Source organism: Nipponia nippon, unplaced genomic scaffold (assembly GCF_047370975.1).
Source record: "Nipponia nippon isolate SJK-2023a ecotype South Korea unplaced genomic scaffold, ASM4737097v1 scaffold_3, whole genome shotgun sequence".
Classification (NCBI taxonomy): Eukaryota; Metazoa; Chordata; class Aves; order Pelecaniformes; family Threskiornithidae; genus Nipponia; species Nipponia nippon.
In genome coordinates, this window is record NW_028262347.1 from 108,305,843 (window position 1) to 108,330,472 (window position 24,630).

A 24,630-nucleotide genomic window follows, 5' to 3' on the forward strand; every position below is an offset into this window, starting at 1 on the left:
ATATATATGTATATACATACATATGTATAAATTTTATACAGATATAAAATTACACATTACCTCATGCCTATTGTAAAGTAAAACTAATTTTAAAGGATGAGAATACATTCTTCTAAAAAGCAGTGTTCAACATGAGGTTCAATGTGGTTAAGTGAAGTATGCTATTCAGTGTTACTAAGTGTTTACTAGGCGAAGACTTTTTTTTTTTAATTAAAAGGTCATCAGGGTATCAAAACTTCTACAAAAAACAAACAAAAAAACAACACTATGAAAAGCTTACCTCATACCATAAAGACTTCTCAAGAAAGGAATTAAATTCCCATTTTATTAAGGACTGAATTATAGTTAGCTCTTCTGTTGTAATCCTAGAACGCTTCAAGCCACTGTTGTTTCTCCTTTGCTCAACATAATTCCAAGCAACGGTTCCTATGTGCCCTGAAGGTAAAGTCCTAACAATTGCTCTCGTTCCAGTATAAATTGATTTTTTAACTTCTTTATCATTTTTACAGAAACGTCTTATTAATAGAGTAGAACGTTCCTTTTTGTTTCTAAAAAAATCCTCTTCCATCTCTTCTTCACAGTTATCATTACAGTCTTCAAAATGGCTCAGAAAGGGCTTTGAGGGCATTCTTCCAGAAAAGTTATTTCCACAGAAGTTGTGACCTGAGCATGCCACTTTAACCTTTTGTGGTGCTCTTTCCAGACATAAATACTTATCCCTTAAAGCGTCTTCATACAACTGCTGCCCATTTTGAATTTCACAATTATTTGTCAACTCCATTAATCTGCAAGTGCAGGATGAGGAACCAGTGGTGCTACCATCGCCAACACTCACTGGCTGCAAGCAGTCATCCAAAAGGAAGCCGTTGTGTAAACCGCACAAAGCCTTTGATATATTCCTTTCACTAGCACAATGAAAGTGAAAAAAGGCCACTTTATCAGTATCATTGCTGTCGTTCTTATTTACTGCTGTCTGGCTTCTTAACGAAGGTCCATTCATTTTCAGCTGAATTTCAGCAAGCATGGCTCTTTCCAGTGACACAGGAATTCCAGTTTCCAGGCATGCCTCTCTCCCTGCTAAAGGATCACAAGATTTATACAACTGGCTGCACGGGACATTGCTCTTGTAGTTTTTCTGTACAATGTTACAGTTAATGTTAAGAAATTCCACTGAATCAGGGACGGAGCTGTTCCTCTCCCAGAAGTTTTCATTACTATTGTCATTAGTCAGTTGTTCTTTCGCCAGAGAGAATATTTTGGGCACTGAGCCCTGAAGACTTTCTTCTTCAAGTCTGTGTAAGTATGAGAGAGCGTGTGTGGTTTGCCTTCCCGGACTGGCAGTGTGTCTTTTTATAACACTGGTGTCCAAAGCATTTGCAGTATTTTCATCTCCAGCTGACTGAGCAGGTATCGCTTTCCCCTGTACCACAGAGACGAGAACAGACGCTGTCACTTCCTCAGAGGTCATCTTGAGACAGTCTTTAGTTGCTAGATGTGTGCTGGGGATGGGGGGGCGTCGTCTAGCAATCCTCACACCATGATTTCAGTGTCATAAAAGATTCAGTGCTAAATAATCAGGGAACACATGGTAAAATACACATTGACCACTTGTTCTTTTTGAACTGGGTTTTAAAAAAAAATAACTTTTTGGACTGTTGAGCTACTAGGCTTTCCCAGCCTTTGATTACCGGCATGAAATACCAACATTTTAAACTAGCTTCTTACTGTGACATAGCCATTCGGCTTGTCTCTTCCCACAATTAATTCTTCTATCATATGTAGCACGCATACTGCTGCCTCAGGTTGTAGAAGATGACCAAACACATAATCCGTGTCAAAGACGCATCTCCCCATAGGGCATCCAAAAAGTTGGTTTTCTGTAAAGAAAAGAAAAAAAAAAAATATATATATATATATCTCGAACAGAATCCATAGCACAAAATCACCATCACAACTATAACAGAAAGAAATTTTTTTTTATGTAAAGAGAAGGAACACAAAACAACAAGTTAATTATACTGAGACCTAGAGAATTCCAAAATATACATGTAAATCTGTCTTAAAGTCTCACTTTACAATTTGGGGAAATCACAGTCATGTTCTACATTTTAAATAGCTGTCTTCACTCTGCTATGGAAAGCTACGTGACTGCAGAAAACGAATTTTATTGAAGCTGTAACACTGAAATTGAACATACAAGATATACACAAAGATAAAAAAGGAAATGTCTTTTCTATAATTTTTCTGACTCATAGCCAGGATAAGTTAAAACATTTTAAAAAACAAAATCATTTCTAAACCTACACTGTCTTTTAAGACTAATTATTTTCCTGTTCAGAACTGAACTCTACCACAACTACAATTGGTTTGGTGTTATGTGGTTTTTGTTTCCATTAAACTTTATGTTGTTACTCTGCAAACATGAAGAAAACACATTGTTTTTGCCAGAAGTTTATGACTGAAAAAGCATGAAGGCAGAGTAGGGTAAAAGACTGAAATATTCTCAATAATCTTTTTGACCCCTTTACTTATATGCCTTAAGCTAAAAAGTTAACCTGCCCTTCAACTTTGCCATTAATTCTCAGCTCCTTCCCTGCAAATAGCATGGTAGAAGTAAATCTTGGAATCAGAAAATGAGAGGTTACAGATAGTTCAATGAAGGAAACAGAAGAATAAAAGGGACAGACCCAGATAAATCATGGTGAATTAAAATTAAACAAATATAGGCTTATATTTCAGTTTATCATATCTAATGTTTAAAAACATTAAGTATTATTAAAAATGTGGAAAATGCAGAAAGTTATATTAAGGCCTAAGTTTACTAAAATAGCCTAAATTCAACAGAAACAAGCAAAAAAATATGATCTTGAAACTTCAGTGGCAAAGCATATCACAAAACTGAGGCAAATCAGTGGGTAGGTACAACAAGTAGAGATGACTGAACTGAGCAATCAAATGTTGACCCAGGCACTAGCTACATGAGGAGAAGGGACTACCTTCTTCAATTCAGTTCATGCAGTTTTGCTAACCATAATAATTAAATCATCTATAGTTGATAAGACAACTAGGAATGATGGGGGGGGTGATAAAATCAGGAAAGCTTAATAATGAAAGTAATTTGAAGTGTAAAATCTATTTTGATACTCTTCTCAAGTAACTATGGCTAACAGTTTTATTTTAAATCATTTTAGAGTGTTGGCTTTCATTTTTATTGATTCTTCATCTAAAAGCAGTTTGGCACAAACCAAAAGGTAAAGCACACTCTTCGGTTAACGCCTGTATTTGCTAGGCTATTTTCTCACACGATGAAATGCAAAAGTGTAACTAAATGTATCATTTTTCCTGCAGGCTCACCAAAAAGGCAAAACAAATTTAAGAAAAGTTACATTTCGCTACAAATCCATGGCTTAAAAGCTTGCTAGCCAGTGAACAGCATTCTTTCTTCAGACAGTAACTACAGTAAAAGCATGAAAAACAAAATTGCAATTTAATATTTCAATCAAGGTTTCAATTTTATTGGTTTAACAACAGAAGAGAGATCTGGGAGGGTCGCAAAGGAAAGTGACAGAGACAGAACAAAGAGCCACAAGTTTTACATTCTCCATGCATTACAAAATGCGTGTGCGTGCCAGAGCGGCCAGACGAGAGTGAAGATGGGAAGCTCAGATCCTGTACAAGAGAGAGATTTAGCACCAGAAAGGAAACTAAAAGCTACAGTTCATGGAAAAGTTGTGTAGAAGGAGATAGCAGTAGTTGGATAGAGTAGCGGGGACAGGACTTAAACTGGGGGTCACGTTACCAAGACAGTTCACAGAGCACCCTATAAAATACTGTGACAGCACAAATGTAGAGGAGAGACAATGAGAAACCAACACCCAAGCAATTCTTTAAGTCTGTATTCCCTGATAGTCCCTGTATCATTAAGTTGTACCCTGAAATTCATTTCAGTTCACTTTCTTCAATCTTAACTATTTCACCTTAAAAAAAACAAAACACAAAACACCACACTTAAACACACGCACGCACACACAAACAAGTACTTCAGCAATTCTCTTATTCTACCATTTCCTATCCCTCTTCCCTGTCCTCCATCCTCTTCAGATCCCCAGGTAACGGCTTACGTAACTTTTTGCCACTACACAGTTGAATAAAACTGTGAGCAGTCCATTAGAAATGTTCCCATCTTATTTCTTCTGGCAACCACTCTGTGCCTTCCAGTCCAAATCTACATATGATGATGCTGATCAAAGGAGAAAGATCTAGGAGGAGCTAGAAGGAGAAGCAGCTGGGGTTTTTTTCTTGTTCTCTTAAGTTTCTTTGTTGCTGTATCAACCTTGTAAGAGGTATGAAACACCTACATGTATTAGCAATAGTCTTCAGTACTGATTTTCTAAAGATTTCTCTCATCTATCAAAACATCTCAGTCTACTGATTCATCTTTCCCGTTTGCATCAGAAAAATTCCAGGCAATCCAATGAAAATACAAGACACCAAAATATATTCATAAATGTACTCCCTGTAAAATTGCTAACGCAAAGATAAAAAATAATGGAATGGTTTGTCACTGTAAAGAACATACGGCTTATTACACTGGTTGCCAAATTAAATTCTTACAAAACAACATCACTCCACAAGGCAAAAAAGACAACATCGTTATGCAACTTGAACATCACACAGTGAATTCAAGATCACAAAACTGACCATGCATGTTAACTTGAATTTTTTTACATCATTCTTTATGGAGAAACTTTAAAAAAAAAAAAATTCACTGATTTGCTTCTGTAAACAGAAAGTTGCTAAAATCTGAGGTCCATGTATATCCGAGACTCTGTCCACAAAGCTCATTCTGAGGCCAGGACTGCTCTTCCACTCTCCTCCTTCCTTCAACATCATTCTCCCACCTCTCTCTCATGCCAAAGTGTCTCCACACATGTCCTCCTCAAACTGCTTCTCTCAGATCTTTTTCTTTTCTCTAGAAACTTTATCTCAAATCTTCCCCAACAGTGGTTTTGTTGGTCACCTCTCTCCTCAACTCCAGAGGCTACATGCTTGCCCGTTTCTCTCTACCAGCATCACTCTTCCCTAGCTATCCATGCCTATGTTTGAAATCCATCCCATCAAGAATAATGTCTGCTTAAGAAGCTCCCTGTCTATGTCCAGCTGTTCCCATCCTCTCATGACCATTGCAATGTGATAGGGAACTGATCCATCTCAAGAATTTTTTTGCTCAAGTTACTTCACAGCTAGATCATTTTCCCAATCCAGTTCATATATGGTTGTACTAACGTGTGCTACAACAGCACAAGGGAGAAAATAAGCAGCATAGGGAAGGGAGGAAAATGCTGCTTAAGTTGGTTTACACATTTCTGCAATCTGCAAATGTAATTTGATGTTTCAGCTATGTCAATCTAGCAGGTAGCTGCCACCAAAGCTGGCAGACTCTGGACCTTCGGTCCCCATTTCCCCCATCTCATGCATCTAGAGATCATGAGCCCACAGAGTTAAGTTGATTCAGCTGACTGATTTGTCAGGAAACTATTCTTTTCAACCAAATGAACTGACTCACCTTGTGGCCACATGATCACTATATTCCATGCAAAAGGAAATATTACGAATACCTGGTAGGGACCACATGTCTCAGAAGTAGCTTCAGTTTAGATCACATTTGCTACTATGTCTAAATGCACCCTGAAGATAACAGACTAAGAGAAAAGTCATCCAGAGTACAACTATGCTAAAATCTCTTGAAATAGCAAGTAAAAACCATGATGGCAGAGCCTCTGATCTATGGACAACTGCAAAAATATCTGAAGCTGCGGCTCTGCTGAACAGATGACAAGGGTTTCATGTGTCCCCCATGACACTCGTCTCAATCTCTGCTTTCCACTGTAATCAACAGATTTCAATTCACTGTGCCCAGCAAATTCCTTAAACTGTTGGAATTCATTAGACATGTTATGAAGTGTGTTAACACAGTGTTATAAATACTACCAAGTGTCAAACTCACAAGTTCAACAAATAAAATAGCATTTTGTAACTTAAGTGTAAAATCACAGAATTATTACTCGCTGTGGCTTCTCCTACATGCCTATCTGCATATGGGTGGCCAAAACCTAGATCCTCATATAAAATCCACATACAAACATATACATGCATTTGCATATAACAATGCTGAAATTATTCAAAATCATATTCTTCCTGTTGCACATTCAACTCAAAACACACTGATTCGCAGCTAAATCTGAATATAAAAGCACGTGAAGTAGACAGCTAAGCCTGCACTGTATTCAACGCATGCTGACATTTTCTAAAGCCGCTAGATTAGCTGATGAAATCCATTAATAACTACACTGGTGCATTTTACAAGGCTTCAGTTATGTCAGAAATGTAACGTGCTCCTTCTATCAGTAAAGGAAAGTAAAAACATAAGAAACTAGATCCAGTGTTAGTGAATCATCCTGGATGCAGAGGTCAGCCAAAAAAGACAAACGAATAATGAAAATAAACAATCTGGCAACCTTTCAGCACAGACATTCACAAAATGTATTAAGTCTGAAAACATGTGACACAAAACTAATTTGTCTACTTTTTTTTTTTTTTTTTACACTACTGCATACACTTTAACACTTCAAATGCAAGCTGGTTCTAGTTAGTATTAATAATAATTAATAATAACATTTAATAATTCCTTATTCCCCAGCCATCTGGCATTAAAGTCTACAACAGTCTAGGTAAAACATCCAACATAATCAAAGACTATAAAACTGTACTAATTTAGTATCAGTTTAAGCTATAAATCATTACTCAAGCTAATTTCCTTTTGAAGTCAGCAGGAATCCTGCTTCAGAGAAAAAAAAACAGAGTATGCTAAGACTTAGACTATTATTTAGTCTAAGAAAAGGCATACGAAGTATCAGAACTGTCACACGATGTGGTAAGTTAGAAGGACTTTCAACTCCAGGCTGTCAAGGAAAAGATGATTAGATAAATATTTGAGGATGCTGGTTGGACTGTGGGAAGAAACAGCAACTGTATGAGAGGCAAGCAGGAGATGGGTCTCATGGTAAAGATGGGGATTATTTAGAGCAGTTGCATGCTGCCAGAGACGCCAAATGCAATTCAGTATGTAGGATGCTGTGGGAGCTTCGCAGGGAACTTGGTGAATGCCCAGCAGAACCCAAGATTATGGATGCAGAGAACGAGGGGGACTGACAAACAGATTATGTGACATTACAAAACACATACTGGTGGTTTCCATGGGCAAACTGCTATTGGACTGGGACAGAAGGTAATTCAAGAGAGCTAAAGGGCAAATGGAGGTGGCCTGACAATCCTCCCTTATTCCCTGGCTACGCTGGGACATCTGTAGCTATTTCTCCAACTTCCATTCTACATGCTACATATACATGGTGACTATCTATCCTAAACAAAAGACAATTCAGCACACAAAAAAAAACCCCAACAACCAAATAATTATATTAATTAATTCAAATTAATAAATATTTACACAGCATCTAAGGCATAAGCAATCAATGAGTAAGAGATCCTTGGGAAACAGTAAACTACAGAAATAATTTGGCACAGCAAGCGGATACAAAACTATTGATCTCACTCACATCACCCCAACAACTGTGTTTAAACAATATAATCCCAGCTCAAGCTCTTAAGGAAACAACCAATTCATGAGGAAAGTTGTCTGTATACTACAACTATCCATTTACAATTAAAACCAAAAAAAAATTAATGAGCACTTTTTTTTTTTAGTAAATAAGCTACAGTTTGTTCCAGACCAATTCTTTAAAGAGAATAAGAAACCCACATTTATTAACTCCTCCTTATTTTACCCTGTATCATGCACACTTTAGTTTTTCATTATAGTGCCTTATCTCAGAAACAAGCAGAAGATAGCAGTACAAGAACAGGGCACCAACGTGTCATCATCAATTTTCTAAGCCTTTCTTCTGCCCAAGAAACCACCGGCAAACAGTAAGGAGGAAATAGTCAGACTCTTAAGAATCACTCAAGATGTGCACAAACCCTATTTGAACAGTTGGAAGCAAGTTATAATATTTTATTTGGCACAAAGCATCATGCGGAACCTCAGATTTACCACCAGTGTCTGTGTTTCAACAACAACAACAACAAAAAAATGTCAAAGAACTACAGTATTTATATGTCCTGTCAGGTTAGAGTCTTTTTTCTAATTTCTAGAATACTTATCTAAACATGATCAAGTATTAGATGTCTCAAACTATGCAAATGTCTGCCAGATGGTGACCCTCTCAACTGCCTCATCACTCATCACTGAATCAGGCAGAATCTGAAGCTACTGCCAGATACCAGCTCCACTCTTCATTTCTTTACAGAAATTCCTTTTCTGTATGAGGAGACGCACTAAGAGAACACAAGACTGAATTTATCTTACTGTCAGGGTCAGTTCTTTATTTCTTTCTAGATCTGATCTGCAATAAGCTGTTTAAATAAACTTTCTGTTCAGTGGCTACTTGAATTTCATGCTAAGTGACGTTATCTGAAAGATGTAATTTCATCATAGACACTCAGACAAACGAGTCCTTCTATCTGAGATGCATGACAACTCTAACCATTAAAGGTGGGATTATCCTTCTCCACCTTTGAACAAGTACTTCTGGAATAATTTCCTTAACTTTTTGAAGAACTGTGACAACAGTCTCAAATGGGTGAAAAAGATTTTGGAGCACTGAGTCTCACGCTCATAGGGAAAGGGAGTGCAGTAGAATTTAAAACGAAAATCTTCAAAGCACAGAATTCAACAAACACGACACTGGTAAGTAGAATCTCTTGGAAAGACTACCTAAACTATAAAGGAACACAAAATAACTGACAATTAATAAAAGATATTATATAAAAGACAAGGACAAATAATGCTTATGCAGAAGAAAAATAGGAAATATAGTAATAAATAAACATCAAACGAAAAAGGACGTAAAACGACAAATGGACCGGCGCATCAGGATTTATTTTAAGATCTGAGAATTCAAAAAGGAATCATATAAACCATGCAAAAAAGGACAAGACTAAAAATGAGGTCTGAGGTTTAAGCCAACCTACTGGCAGGCCCTAGCCAAAGTAGCTGATCCCTCGTTCCCCATCACCTTCAGTGAGGCATTTTCACTGTCTCCCAAACAGGAACTCCTGCAGGGAGGGGAGTCAACTGATCCAGAGGAAAACTAACCCAGGAAAAAGGAAAGACTGGTCAGTCTTCAGGCAGGATTATCTGATGCCACTCACAACACAATCATACAAGTTGACAGAGACAGCGCAAGCACAAAGCAGGGTGGAGACCAGATGGAGAATCCAAGACCAGAGTGGAAATATATCCTGCAGCATCCCACACTGGGACAGCTTTAATGAGTCATCAAAATACATCTTAAAAATTAATCTATAGGAACATCAGACATGGAAGTATAAAAATCTAAGAGGTCTTTTGCACAACTAACGAATAAGATAAAACACAACAAAGCAAAGACCATGAGGAAAGTTCCATTACTTAAATGTAATAAGAAACAGTAAGATTGGTACTAGCCGAAATGTTCAGCCATTTTCCAGAATTCAGATGTTATCCTCTGCTTCACTGGAATACTCACATAATTTATTACTTCTAGTTTCAACACAGCTAGAAAATCATCTTGCTCCGAAGGAGATTTGAAAACTCCACTATCAAAAACAAATATGTACCACTGTGATCTTGAAAACCAGGAGCATCAACTCAATTCTCCCGAGTTATATTCTTCTGAGTTAGTAAGTATAGTTACTAAATGAATCAATTCTTTCTCTGCCCCTTATCAGACCATCATCAAATTAGAGCTAAATCCGTTTAAAGCTAATAAAAGAATTACACATCTTAAACACGCTCTCTGTATTTTTAATCATCAAAATTTCTCTAGTGCAACTGCTGCACAGATTTAAGAGTACCTGATTATCTAAACAAAGAGAATACATCCTCAAAAGGAAGAGTGTAATTCTAACCTTCCTACAAGGTTGCACTTTCACTACAGGAAATTCAGCTGAAAACAGAATAAGGAAGACGCATCATAAGCCAGGCAAAACTTAAAAATTAAAATGTAAGGACTTCTTGTTAGAAGAAATGAAACAAAGACTGTAAACACCTCCAACAAACAAATAAAAATAGGAAATTGCTATTCAGTAAAGCAAAATAAACAAAGTAACCTTCTGGATCAACAGGGAGAATTATTATGATAAAATTAAAGTGTCTTGTAAAAACAAAGGATAAAAAAGGCAGAAAGGAATCCTAGATGAGAGAGCTGACTTCATTAACATCTTAAGTAGTATCAGCTGAGCAGGACCACTTTCCTACAGTTTCACAAACACATTTTCAGTCAGTCAACTTGCAAGACTTGTTCAGAAAAGCTTTGGTCAACCCCTCTACACCACCCTCCATATTTTATGTTCACTATATCCATCAGGATTAAAAGTATATGTTTTTTCCATCCACATAGTCTACTGAAAATTTTTCACCTTGAAGCCAAACGTGAGATCAAGCAACTGAACAGCAGCTGAAACCTGTTTCAGATATACAGAAATAAAAAACAAGATGCAAGGGACATGGTTTAATTGGGCAGCAAGTTTCTTAACCTTCTCACTTGGCAATGACTGACAATAACTTGCACTAAGCAGATGGTGATTTGTCCTTCCACAGCTGATCTCTACACCAGTTAGAGGGTCCTCACTGCCCTCCTTCTTTGTACGATTACCAGCCTAAGGAAAGGGGGGGGTGTGGGTGTGGGTGTGTGTGTGCCTTTTTCAATGTGAAAACACCAGAAACCCCAATATTCCTTTCCAGTTTGTATACAAACTACCTTTTTCTAACTTCATTCTAACTTCAGTTTAGCCCTGAACTGAACTGCTGTGAAGGAACATATGCACTGGACACAACACAAAAAGACAGGGGCAAATAACAGGTTTGTCTCTTTCGACCCCAAGCAAGTGTCCAGCTAGTTAGCTCAGTATTTAATATGGGGATTAACTGAGTCTAGTAATAGATCACTCTTGACAAAAGATCAGCACTGCCTCACTCAGGCCCACTGAGGATCTTGGACAGATCTGCAGTGAACAGCAAGTAGCATATTCACAGCACCACTCACATGTTCTGCGTGTATTTGAGTACCAACGATCAATCATTCAGATCGAAACACCTACAGCTTCAAACCAGGAAATAATTTAGCCATCATCCCATTCCAAGGCTTTGTCCACCTTTGAAGATTTTGTGGTTCCCCTGGACTCAATACCATCATTCATATCTTTGTTTTATCCTTTAACAAGTTTTCAAGTTCTACACACATATCTTCATTGACGTGGTTTCTCCTTAGTCAACTTATGCCATTTCTCCTCAGTTGATAAAGCACAGTAAGTTTCTTCACTAAGGCCACCCAGTGTTAAATACGTTGGAAAATAACAGGGGGATCTTCTACTGACCGGGACTCTAAGTAAAGTCCCGCAAAAAGAAGTGAAGAAGCAGAAGTGGAGGGGTTTTGTGCACAATAAATCTCAATTACAAATTATTTTAAAAATACTACAAATGGTGTTTCTGTTAAAATATGAATGAAAATCATTGTTGTCATCAAAATACAAATAACAGTGTATTTCCTGTCCTTTGCCAATCACTTCTGTGGCCTTCAAATGTTAATACAAAATGGAATGCTTACATACAAAATTACTGTTCTGAGAACTTGGTTATCATATTCAAAATCTGCCACTTTGAAACATGAACTGTTTACAACTCTAAAAAGCCAACAGTAACCTGGGACTACATACTAATGTCATTTGTAAACATGGTATACTTCCTCCATTCTAGTTTCTATCAAACTCTCTCTTCAAATAATCATTATCACAAATAAACTCAGTATGTGAGCAGGAAAAATTACATTATTTGAAAACCAGAGGAGTTCCTGAAGGTGAAGGGAAAGTAAGTAGGAAATTGATTGCAGGCCTTCACTTGCAAAAAAGCATCCAACCACAGATTCACAACGGCACACCAGTGACAGAATTGGGTGTTTCATGCTCTGATCCCATGCTCTTCCTATTACACCTGTGAAAGATGCTTTCAGAGATGCCACCTTGACCAAAGGATATTGTTTGTCTAAGTCAGCTGCTTCAAGCCTTTGGAAGTTAATGCTTTGGTTAGCCAGCTACCAGTCAAGCCCTACAGCAGGCTGACCCTTTCAGACCAGTGGACAGGGTTCAGACATCACAGCATGCCAACCACACTCCACGCCCTGCCTGGAGCACCATCTATGCCTCCCAGCAAGGTTCCTCTCCCTGCACTAGGATCCAAGCTTCAGCAGTGATAGAAACCAGCACATAGGTTTCTACAGAAATATGTTTATTTACCTGGACACTGCAATAACAAGTACTAATTCGGAGGATCTACAAGACATAGCTCAGTAGCTTCTGAGTGACAGTTCAGCCTCAAGGTAAAGAACCATTTCCCAAATATCCTAGCGCCATTATCGCTCATCCTCCCTTTTCCTGAAGTAACACCAGAAAGGTTAGCATCACAAGGCAGAAATCCCTGGCCCTCCAGCAGGAATCTCCAGCCCTGGCAATCCTCTTTCTTATCTAGTTCCAGTTAACAACAAGGCACCACTGGCCATCTGAGCTCATCTAGCATTTCTGCCCAATGCCTTTAAGGGCCTTAAAGTGGCACACTGGCATATATTTCAACAAACTGCAATTGTACCTTGCCATAAAAAACTGTCACCTCACCAAAGTTTTAAAATTACTCCGAACCAGGTCACACAATAAGAAACAAGAACACCTCAGGTTCCTCATCTCGGTCGTTCTTCCTCACAGCACTTTTCTTGTGTGAGCACCCAAGTCTTCTCTCATTTCCCTCTCTCCCGCTGTTCTGCATTAGCTGTAATTCTAGCCACACTGGTGAGAACAGAACAAACCTGTAATAAAAATATTTGACTACTAAAATGTCTGATGGTATGTTAGAGGCGCGTACATCACTACAGTTCATCTTCTGTAAACCCAAGCTAACACTTTTATTCACATTAGGCTAAGCCAGAGTAGTCCTATTAAAAACATTACTTGAGTAATAACACATATTATTGCTCAGCTGTCATAACTGCAACAAGTCTGAAACCCCAGTATATGTTTCAAATAAAAATGAAAAGCTAATCTGTATGTAAACAAGAGTTCAGTCATTTGTCAATCTATGCATTTACACTTCAGTTCTAGAAAAGCAAAGAAAAATATTTCAAATGCTGAAGACTAACATTATTAAATTACTACACCACTCTTGCACTTTCTCAAAATACGTGTTCTTTGTATACCATTCTTGACCTATTCATACCATTCATTCAGGAATCATAATATTTATTCTCTAATTATTTTTACTTTCTCTTCTGAACATCTGCTATTTCATCTGCATATTATTATCACGCCTAATAGAGAATGCAAGAGAAAAAAAACAGGGTTTTTTGCTTAGATGGTAATTAATTATCTGCTTGAGAAAGATGTCATTTTCAGAAGACTATTGATCAAGCATCCCTGAAAATACATGAAACAATTTCTATACTACTACTACTACTGTTCTAACATTTCCAGATATTAAGCACTGTGATGCTGAGAACAGCACTACTCAAATACAGCAAACAATATTTGCTCGGCAAATCAACACTATGTTCATTTTTTTGCCTACGATGGCTTTATCAACCGCATCATTCTCTGGGAGACATCTGACTCATTCAAGCCATGAAGTAATCTCTACAATGTTGGCTCTTGCCAGAATGAAATGTGCAAGCAGAAAGTCACCACACAACTGCAAATTATTTTTTCGTGATGTTGCAAGATATTTACTGTGTTAACATAAGAGGCCATTACCAACATAATCAATTTTAACTGATCATTTTAAATTAAATGTTTTAATATTTTAAAACTCTTGTAGGTATCATTGTAATTCACATTATAAATACTAGTAATTGCATCTTATTCAATAAATAAATAGGGTGGAAATACACCCAGGGTCAAAATTAGGAGGTTTCTTTTATAATATACAATCATGTCTCCTAAGACAAATGGAACCAGACACAGAGGAAACTGTATGTTCACAGCAACTTCCATTACCTTAAGCTCCACTTGCATTTCTTTAACAACTTAACTTATTTGAAGAAGAAACATGCCTGAAGATCAAAATAGCATGTCTCCATGTATGATTATGACACACTTAGGCAATCCTTTATTTGAGGCTCTTTAAAATTATTACAATGAATGTCTATATCCTTGCTGAGCAAATGCAGATTTATTTGCTTTTCTTGGTTATCTTTCAAAGCCTCTATGAAAGTAGTCCATTAAGCATTTCTGACTACTTGTGAGATTACTGCTTAGAACCTGCGGCTTATAATTGTGCATTTGGACTTCACCCTTTCTTTTGGGATAAAACCTTCAGCCAGTGTTCAACTTCAGTGCAGTCATCAAAAAACACACTCTTGGGCAGTATGGTCGAGCTCCTTGCTTCAAGAATAGTAAGAATTTGAAATTCTAAATGTGAAAATCTGCTCCCTTGATAAGATGGGACTTTATCCCAGATTTTTAGTATACTTCAGGCTTCACAATATAGTTAATTGAGATAAGAATGTGTGGCAAAAGCTAATTCTATACTTATCTAACGCAAACAATCACTTGTTCAAAGTTTGTTACGTTTCTTAAAAGTTCTTGTACTTTCAGCTGAATAGATGGAATGCAATTTTAACACAGGGAAGTTGCTGGAAAAAATAATGGAGAAGTATTTCAGAGGACATTTAATGTCCATGCAGAGTATTCAGTAACTAAAGGTACACTGAAAAACAACAGAACACACGATAACCAAGCTTTGTATACCTTTACTTCCAAAAGTAATGAATTCTGAATAATTGTGATGTCTAAGGAGATGCCAGTTGAACTGAAGCTCTTCTTACAGTTGAGGTATTAACAAGGACTTTCTCCTATATGGACCCTCTGCTAATTTGTGAACTCCCAGAGCAATTTCTTCACAGCCAGAATGATTTACAGAACTTCTCTTCTGTACCTGAGTAACGTTTGCATGAAATTTGTTGAGTCTTTAGCATCTATGAGATCTGCACTTTTGTAATAAACCTGATTGCTACAGGCCAAGTTAAAAGTTGGAAGAAAAGACATACAGACGCACAGTGTGACTTTGCAAAGTCGTTTCCGTAAGAAATCAGGCTAAAAAATGCAGTCATAATTTGGAAAAGGACACTTCCTTCTCTGGAACAACCTTTTTTATTTTGACATAATATGTGCCAGGGAGTCTGCAAGTATCCAAATAACACTGCTTCATTAAAATCTGAAAATGCTACTAGGGAATCTTTTTGGGTTTGTTTTTTTTTTTTTTTACCCTAAACTAGATACACGTATGTTCCAACACTCATATGCCTCAGTAATAACATGTTTTGTAAAAACGAGCATTACATAGACAGGCCACACTTCCTCAGTCAAGCAGAAAGATTAGTTTGCATCCATTTGATGTGCACTGATTGTGCATACCTGCTGCCAACACATTAGTTAATATCCTTATATTTAGCTGAAAAAGGTCCTAGAAGGGAGAAGGCATATACGTACATCTGATGTATGTACTAAGATTGAGCAGAGGAGAAGGGAAAGCACCAGAGAGGAAACAGTGCCACACTTAAACAAGCCAAAGAACCCAACCACAAAAGGACTGTAAAAGATAACGAACCAGCGAACACATGCTGAAACGCTCAAGGTTATTTTTGCTGTAACAGTTAAAGAAGATGAAACTAGTCTGTTTTCTGTAACGTACTTGAGCATGATAACGACAAACCAATGCTGCAACAAGCACAACAACATGCAACGTTAACCCAGGGTGGGACCATCGCAGATGTCTGTCAGAGCAAGTGTCGGGGCCCTGAGGACACCAAGTCCTTAAATGCCATAACCAGCCGCACCTGCGACGCCCACCGATGGGCCCAGGAGCCACGTCAGCTCAGAATTGTCCCCCCAGTCCTGGGCAGCTGCTCCTGACCTTTTGACCAGACTCGTCAGATTGATGTCAGACCTGACTCACCCACTGGTGCTGGTCTCGGGATGAGTGGGCTACAGCAGAGCCTCAGCCCCTGGCTCATCCCCCCACTGCCCCCTCACGTGGCTCCCCGACAAGGGAGATTGTTGGCCTCACCCTCAGCCACGACCACGTTCTCACCACAAATGATAAAAAGAAGTTGAGGAAATTTAATGATCAAGTAACACCCAAACAGCACAATGAATATAGAGTTTTGCATGTCGCCAGTAAGGCCAAGAGCAGGGACAAGGAGGTTACTCTGAAACACTGAATCAAACACTATCAGGCCAGTCCTGAGACAGCAAACTGAAAGATAAGGAGCAGCCCAAGGCCTTGTAATCGTGCTTCTCTTGGGCAAGATGACAACACTGACTTCATCCCGCTGAGGGGAAAAACCTGTAGTCTAGATGCAGGAGGCTCACCTGCAGGACAGATCTTTCAACGATGACCTTAGCAGGCAGCTGAGTGCATTATGAAGTAATAACTGGCATCAGAAAAGATCCCTGAGGGGAGGCAAAGCAGCAATGAAAACTAATGGTCTGTGCAATCTACACAGTTTTGAACAAAGCAGCGGCTGATGCTAGCAACAGTGCTCTGTGTACAACAAAAACCTATGGAATGTTTCAAAACAGTGTAAAAACAAAAAACTGTTTCAAGACAGTTTGTAAGGTGATGTGTGTCAGTGGCTTGCCACAACTGGCCAGGTTCATTGATGATAAGTAGACAAAGTGTTTTTAAACGGTAACTCAGTGAAGGTACCATCCATCACCTGTACCAGTACTCACAAGGTGCAACAGGCAGTCTGAAGCTCTCCATTTTCCCAACTAATATCTTGCATACTACATGGAGTTCTTTGTTTAAATAGTAACAGTTTCTAATGTGGATGATATTGCTTTCCCAGATGTCACTTTCTGGTTGTTAGGAAGCCAACAAGAAAGAAGCAGATCATGTGTGAGGACTGAGGTGAGGAGAAAAAAAAAATAGTACCTATACCTCTAGAATAAAGTTCATGGATAACAGTAGACGACCTATGAAGAAACAACATATAAAGCCAGGATACGTAAATGAAAGCAGACTAACCTGTCCTTTGAGATTTCAAATCAAATATTGTTCATCTGTCGTCTTAGGCATGCTTCTGCCACACCTCAAAACAGTTCTGCTCCTGCAGATCTTTTTCATTTCCGTCCTTTCCAAATCAACTGGCATCCCTTAAGTTCTAGGGCTTTTCTTTTTTTTAAATCACTAGTCCTCTTATTTTATTATGAGCTTATTTTGTAAACTGTTAAGTGCCTCCTTAGACCTGCTCCTGTTAATTTAGCAGAGACTATGTCACACTCAGATCCCCTATATATTCAAGACATCGTTTTATTGAATTCCAAAGCTATCAAAAATTATTTACTGAATACTGCTTTCCCTTTTTACCTACCTTTAAGAAAAATAAAATCAGTAGAATGAAATTTAGTTTAGGAAAGGCAAGCTCCACCTTCAAAACCAAAATCTACTGTAGACCTCTCAAAGTATCTGATGAACTTAGAACAGTTCCTGAGAGTAATCTGAGAACAGGTTAAATTAGAAACAGACAGTACACTCCTCACACCAAGGTCTTCATGGATTCTGTATAGTTTCCTGGCTTTATTAACTGTTCATTAATGCTGGCTGTTTTTATTTAAGCATTTTAATGCTGTTACAAAAGCAGAAACAGCTATGGAAGTAATAATGCTAATAGTACTGTAAGATTTCAACATATTTTTGAAAATATAATGTATGCATTTCATCACTTCTTACTTTACATGTGACGTCTCTGAAAAATAAAGACTATACCCACTACAGAAAATATGCCATAACTATAGAGAAAAAAGCCAAGTCAGGTGTACATTATTTATATAACTGTACAATAGTTGTACATAATTCATGTGTGCATAATTATCACCTATAATAACCATAAAAACCAAAACACTTGCTTGGTTTTCATGATTCACTCACCAGAAAAAGTTACACAGCAATCTCTATATAGTCTTAGATAGAGTTACGGTAAGAAGAATGTGCAAGAGGTACAATTACTGTACTACTTTTAAACTCAAGATTCTGATTTTTAATGCTTTAAATTCAAATATTTGACAATAATGAATTAAATATTTTAAAACCATACCAGTACATATTAAAAATAAGCCTAAATTTTATGGATAATTTATTTCCTTCATAACTTAATATTCTTACTTTACTTTATATAGTCGCACATCATTCAATGGACCATCAGATTACCTGAATACTGAAAGGTTTAAAGCCCTGTATGGGAGAGGAGCAGGTATTGGAAGTGCCTACACCCAAACACACAATAAACAGTACAACATTAAATGACAACAACATCTATGCTCTTTTAATTATACACTCATATGTACATCAAGTATTAAAAAAAATGAAGCAAGCACGTCTTTAGATTTAGTAGAAAGAATAACAGAGACAAGCTACATGCATAAAAACCATATTACTGTAGAGATGGGATTTTTCTTGTGGATATTTAAGACTGTAACTAGAGAAAAAAAAAAAAAAAGTACAGTCAAACTGATAATCAGAGGAAAAAGCCCAGGTTGATATATAAAAGTTCACTGATGATTAGAGGTTTTTTCCTGGGGGCTTTGGGCCACACCTAGCAAGCAAGAGACAGACAAGTCCTACCAAGAATAGGTCAGGAACTCAACACTTGCAAAACTCTGTATGCAGAAAGATGAGAGCTTCCCTTTTTCTTTGACAGAGAAAGGGCCCCAGCCTTCATGCTTTTCTGGCAAGTGGAGGGAACATGGCCAACTTTCTTTGCATTCGCTGGCCAAGAGCTGAGACAGTCTCTGTCTCAATTCAAACTTTAAAACCTTTATTGGGATGTATATGGTTGCTAACAGCATAGAGCTTTACTGTAAGCAAGATGGGTAAGGCAGGAAAACCAGGAGACAGAGGCTATCGGGGTTTTTTTAAATTATCCATTGATTTCATCGAGTCAAATGCACCTGAAATGTTTGGGAGAGTTTTGGTGAGTGTAAATTCAAGCAAGAACAGCAAGTGAAGGGTGGTGTGGTTTTAGCTTTTTTTTTTTGTTTGGGGCTCTCTGCTCTTCTCAATGGTGTCCTCAGAGCTCAAGGGAACAGAGAAAAGCTGATGAAAGACTGAGAACAGCAATATAAAGCAAAAGAAAAATAATCAGAGCACCACGTCAAGTCAGAGGAAGGCACATGAGTTTAGAGCAGAGTGACTCAGGTACAGATTAGATACTTTATTGGCCATCAGAGCTCCAATACTGTTATACCAAACAATTTTGCCTTGCTTTAAATCTGCACACACATCTTCCTCAAATATTTTTACAGCTCTCCCACTAACTCATAAGTCAACTTCATGCAGCTTTCTATAAAGCACAGAGTTGAGATGAAGTTCAGGGGTGCATAGAAGCTGTTATATCAGATAATACCGTGCTGTGCCGTTATAACTGTGGTACGTTATCTTTTGTCCTCAGAAATTTTAGCCTCAATAACAGCTTTATGTACCTAGCCAACAGGACAACTGACTGGTAAGAATAAACATTTTCATTACCAACTTGCATAATAAAGAGTATATGGAACAAAACGAGGGGATGACACAAACATGGAGGTAAGCTTTTTGCAAAGCAGAATTTGCAAATTTTAATAGAACACGCAAACTTGCCTCTTCTGGATAGGTGGACATGAAGACCTCCTGAAAACCCTTCACTGTCTATGCATCTCTACCATTCCTCTGCCTATCAGGTAACAAAACTCCAAACAGATGCTATGATTTGAATCTTGAAAGGGAATTCAGGCAGGCATAGTAGTCTAATGCTATACAGACATTTGAAAGATGTTGCTGCATATTTTAACACTGACCTGTTTTATAGCCTGCTGTCTAGGGAACTGTTTATTTCTACAAACCACTACTGAACCTGGCTTGCAAATCTAGAATCACAGTTCAAATAGTATGGAGAATAAATTTCTAAATAGACTTCACTGTATTGCTAATTCTTACAGTCACGTACTCAGAAAAGGCACTGTTTTTCTAGAAGCCCCTAGTCATACCATTATATAATTACTCATAACCTCAGTTTTAAAAACAGACCATTTAGTTATAAAAATAAGAGGAATATGGGAATAAAGGCTTAAGAATTTTAAGACAAAAAGGAAGGTTCCACATTTATTACTTTTAAGCCAAATTAATCATAGAAGGGAAAGGATAATGAGGATTTGGGACTTGATGCACTGAGCAGTTGGTGCTGACAACACAGTTTTCATAATAAAATCAGTTTGTTGGCATGCCCCCAGAATGGATCTGATTTGAGTGACTAGAAAAACCTGTGAAAATAGATTTCAATTCTAGATACTATCCATTTATTAATATCACAAATTACCCATTCTTCTTTCTGATTCCACCAAAGATATCTAAAATTTTAGTATTTCCTTATCTTGGAAAAGTAGGAAGGACCATTTACATACCAAAATGTTGCTGATTTCCAAGAAATTCCTATTCCTTTATACAAACGAACCTACAAAAATTTAATGAAGACTTCCTATTTTCCCTGATCTCCTCAAGCCATCATATCTCTTATCACACAGAAATAAGTTTTAAGACAGAGTTCCAGAATCTGCTGCACAAACATAATCACAACAAGCAAAGCATTCTTCCAAAAAATGTTCATAATTGAGTGACACAGAAATTCAGTTAAAAATAAAACATTTGCCATAGCTCAGAATTTGTTGGAACAGCTGACCATTAAAAAAAAAAAAAAAATGCATTTAAGAGACTCATAAGCCCCCCTTACTCATGGCCCTAAACTAACATTTTAAAAGAATATTCTTTCTTTATAGCAAATCCAAAATGTTTCCATAACTATATATAACCAAATTTAATCTGTGCAACTAGATTGGTAGTTGACAATATCTTCTTAACACAAACAAGAAAGAGTGTAATGTTAATACTGTTCTTTCTCTATAGCAAATTGGCCACTAAAGCTAGATTTTTAATGACCCCAACATTCTCACACCAGGGTACTATGTATATACTTAACTTTCATCTTATTTCAGGAAAGCTAGATGAGAATGAAAACAACTGAATAGTGCATTTTGGGATTCAACTGTATTCCCAAACAAGTTTAAACTCTAGACTTTCATCTACAAATGTTTTCTGGTTAAGTACCAAGAAAGCTAGTTTGGCTTAGGTTTAAAAACAAAAAAAAAAAACAAAAACAAAAACAAACAAACACAAAACAACAACAACACAAACAAACCCACAACCTTCTCTTTCAACTTCACACATCTAAAAAAAAAAAATCAATAAACATTTCTGTTTCATACTGCAAGTTAGTTCAACCACATAGCAGAACCTTGTAATACAGTCTCTGAAATCTGTTTTAATAGGGGACCAAAAGGCAACTGGATAGCAAAAACTGTATTTTTTACACACGTATTTCTGCCAACATGGAATAAGTAATGCAACAAAAACAACAGCATCCCATGTTACATGGATTTGAGCTAAGCTAATAAAATTTTCAATAGAGACAAGAAGAATCTATCCAGAAATAGCCTGACAGATATACTACAGATCGACCAAAGGTTTACTGTTCCTTAAGAGAAAATTATATAAAGTCAACATCATGACTCTTCCAAAGGTAGAAAACCTCTCAACCTTTCAAATATGAGGTAACACTGTACATGCAGCTGGCATTTTTAAATCTCTGCTTAATTAGTTGCACAGTAACATCTTTATGTTAACTATTCCATAATTTTATCTGCAACAGAGGCATATTACATAAAACATATAACCAAAATGTAGGAAAGGTATATAGGTTTCTATGACACGGTATATTCGGAAGAGTTTGTATTTTCAAAGATACAGAAGGCAAAGAACTGCTTTTAGATATGAGTCAGGAGTACAGACAGAGCAGTTTTAATGCTTAGGAAAGAAAAAACTCTGCACTTTTCCCTTCTCAGCAAATTACAATAATTCTCCTTTTTCAGAAGCACTGCAGACTTCATCTGACACTGGGGGGGGAAGGCATGACCGAGCTGTTCTGCTAGATACCGGCTCAGGGAGAGGTCTTGTGGGGAGAAAGGGAACAGTGTTGTTAAGCGATACGCTTGTTGGATGAGTAGACTGACGTATGTAAACACACAGTCAGCCTTTTATTTGATATGACCATTTCAGTGAATACGTAGCTTCTGCAGGTGTCCAGTCTGCAGGAATACAAGGGTATTCTCACTGAGACAAGTATCTCTGACAGGAACACACCCTGAAAATAGAGATATTCCTTGCTTCCACGCACTGCAGGTAACCGAAACCATGAAACCATTGAGTTTTCTTTTGTGGAAAGCTATCTGTAACTCCACGTACTACAGTATCAGGTAACAACTGGCAATATGCTAATACCGTACTGCGGTTACGTCAAACCAAAAGTACCAAAGACATAGAAGAATGAAATGGTATCACCCTCTGCGAGTATCAACCACTCCCCCTTACAACCTAACTCTGGTAACAGGACACAAGTCTCAACACTATAGAGAAGGAGGGGAAACTGGAAAACATCTAGAGCAAGAGCAAAATTCGAAACTGGATGAATTACTGGTGGGCAGGGAGCACTGAGCAGTAATTACCGCCCTCCAACAGTGCCCTCCAACAGCCAAATCTTACAAGAAGAACAGATCATGTTGAAAACAAGCAAAACAAAACGAAATACACAGAACTGATCCATTAAGTGTACATATTACATATTGGTAGACATATCAAGACTATTCAAAAGAATAGTATATTTAATCTGGATGGTATAACTTGTTGGAATTGTTATACAGTGACAGATGATGAAATAGCGACAGCTACTTTCTAAATTTGTCCTACAAAAATAAAGAAAAAAGTCCCATAATTGGACTTACATATTTAAATTACTCAGCTAGTGATATTGGAAATGCCTCTAAAGGGATCGCCATGGAGGTCTTAGTTAATGACACATATGAAACCATCCATTTTTATAATAAGTTTCTCCATATTTCATTTCTACATCTACTGAGTGAACACCACCACCAAAGTGGAATTTCTTGTTTATACTTTGCTGAATTAAAGCACAGAATAAGAGCAGATGTACATTCAAATCAATAACAACAGCAACATTTTGAGTGGTTATTAAGATTAAAATATTTCCAACACAAGCAGCTGTCCAACTGCTTGATTTTACTTTTTCTATTTTTGTTGTCTCTTCCATAAATTCACTATTAAGAAAAACAAAAACAAACAAAAAAGGTGCAATCACAACAAAGCAAAGGTAATTATGCAAGATTCTCCCCTTTTTGTACATCTACTTTGTTCTTTGGGGGAAAAATGCAAACAGACTATTCACAAAAGCAACAGCTACACTGAAAAATTTCAAGGGCTCTAAAGGAGTCACATTAAGAAATATTTTTCATCTAAAAAATGCAGAAGTACCACAATAATGCAGAAGTACCACAACATGAAAGACTTCAAGACGCATTATCTGCCTGGTACTCTTTTGACACCTTTGCCACTCAAGATGTTACAGAAAAGCAGCCCACAGTGTAGCTGAAGAGCGAATGTGAATTACAGAACCAAAGAGGGAGGCATCCTGTTTGTCAGCCTCTCCTGCGGTCAGAAGTCTAGGGGGGTGCAGCCTTGGATAGACATCCCTCTACTTTTACTGCTTCCCATAAGCCTGTTGAACTAAAACGGGTGCGCAGCATGAGAAGAAACTTGAAGCTTTCACAAGAAATACCTGCAATTAGATTATTTTCCCACAGCCTTCAGTAGAAACAATGCATATAGTCACAGAATATCTGATACATTTGGAAGTCATTGAAAGTGTGAATTTTTAGTAAAATTTAGAAAAATACTAACCAATTCTTAGAAATCTCTGCCCACCAATGAAACAATGTGATTATAAATGCATTTTAAGATACTTGTCCGAACTGAACAATAACTAACTGGTTGAAAATACATCTTTGAAAAATGTCAGAGTATGAAAATTACCTAAAATCAGACCAGAAGCAGAACACTGTCTTCAGAAGGCAATTCAGCCTGGATATTAAAACACTGGGTTTTCTTTTTCCCTTGCAATTTGGTACATAGCTGTAATGCAAAACAATCGTAGCAACTGTAAAGGAATTAAAAAGGAGGCATTCACATCAAGAAAGGTCCTCAAGAGGAAGTCTACAGGTTGTTCTTTAATGTGAACTGTCGGTAGTGCACAAAGCAGTAGCTACTCTGCTACATGATCTCTTTTTATCTTGCTAAATTCCAAAGGGAAACCAAGTTGGGTTTCCCCAAATACTGCTGAAAGATATTTGCACTGCTACAGAAAGAAATTAGCCTAATCCAAGCAACAGAGTTTTGTACTTGGAGTAAAGGAATGCATTATGAACATGTTAGAAAGAAGATGCAGTGTAACAAAAACCTCAAATACCAGAGATCACTGCAGCAGCATTCTTGCTGTATGCTGTAGCACAGACAGAGAAAAATACTGTGGGAGGAGAGGTCTCACATCAGAG

General features: G+C 37.4%; 1 protein-coding gene across 2 annotated transcripts in view; it reads right to left on the reverse strand.

The window, feature by feature from the left end:
* The window catches only part of PLCE1 (phospholipase C epsilon 1), a 172,806-nt gene that overhangs the window by 142,995 nt on the left and 5,181 nt on the right, over positions 1 to 24,630 (reverse strand). Inside the window, exons 2-3 of one of the 2 annotated variants that reach the window (XM_087764483.1) lie at positions 1,706 to 1,877; positions 281 to 1,566 (exon numbers count right to left, since the gene is read on the reverse strand). In XM_087764483.1, the coding sequence (XP_087620609.1) occupies positions 281 to 1,468 (1,188 nt within the window). In that variant the 5' untranslated portion in view covers positions 1,469 to 1,566; positions 1,706 to 1,877. Of the gene's footprint in view, positions 1 to 280; positions 1,878 to 24,630 lie in introns of both variants that reach the window. The other variant, XM_087764482.1, reaches the window with a different exon arrangement.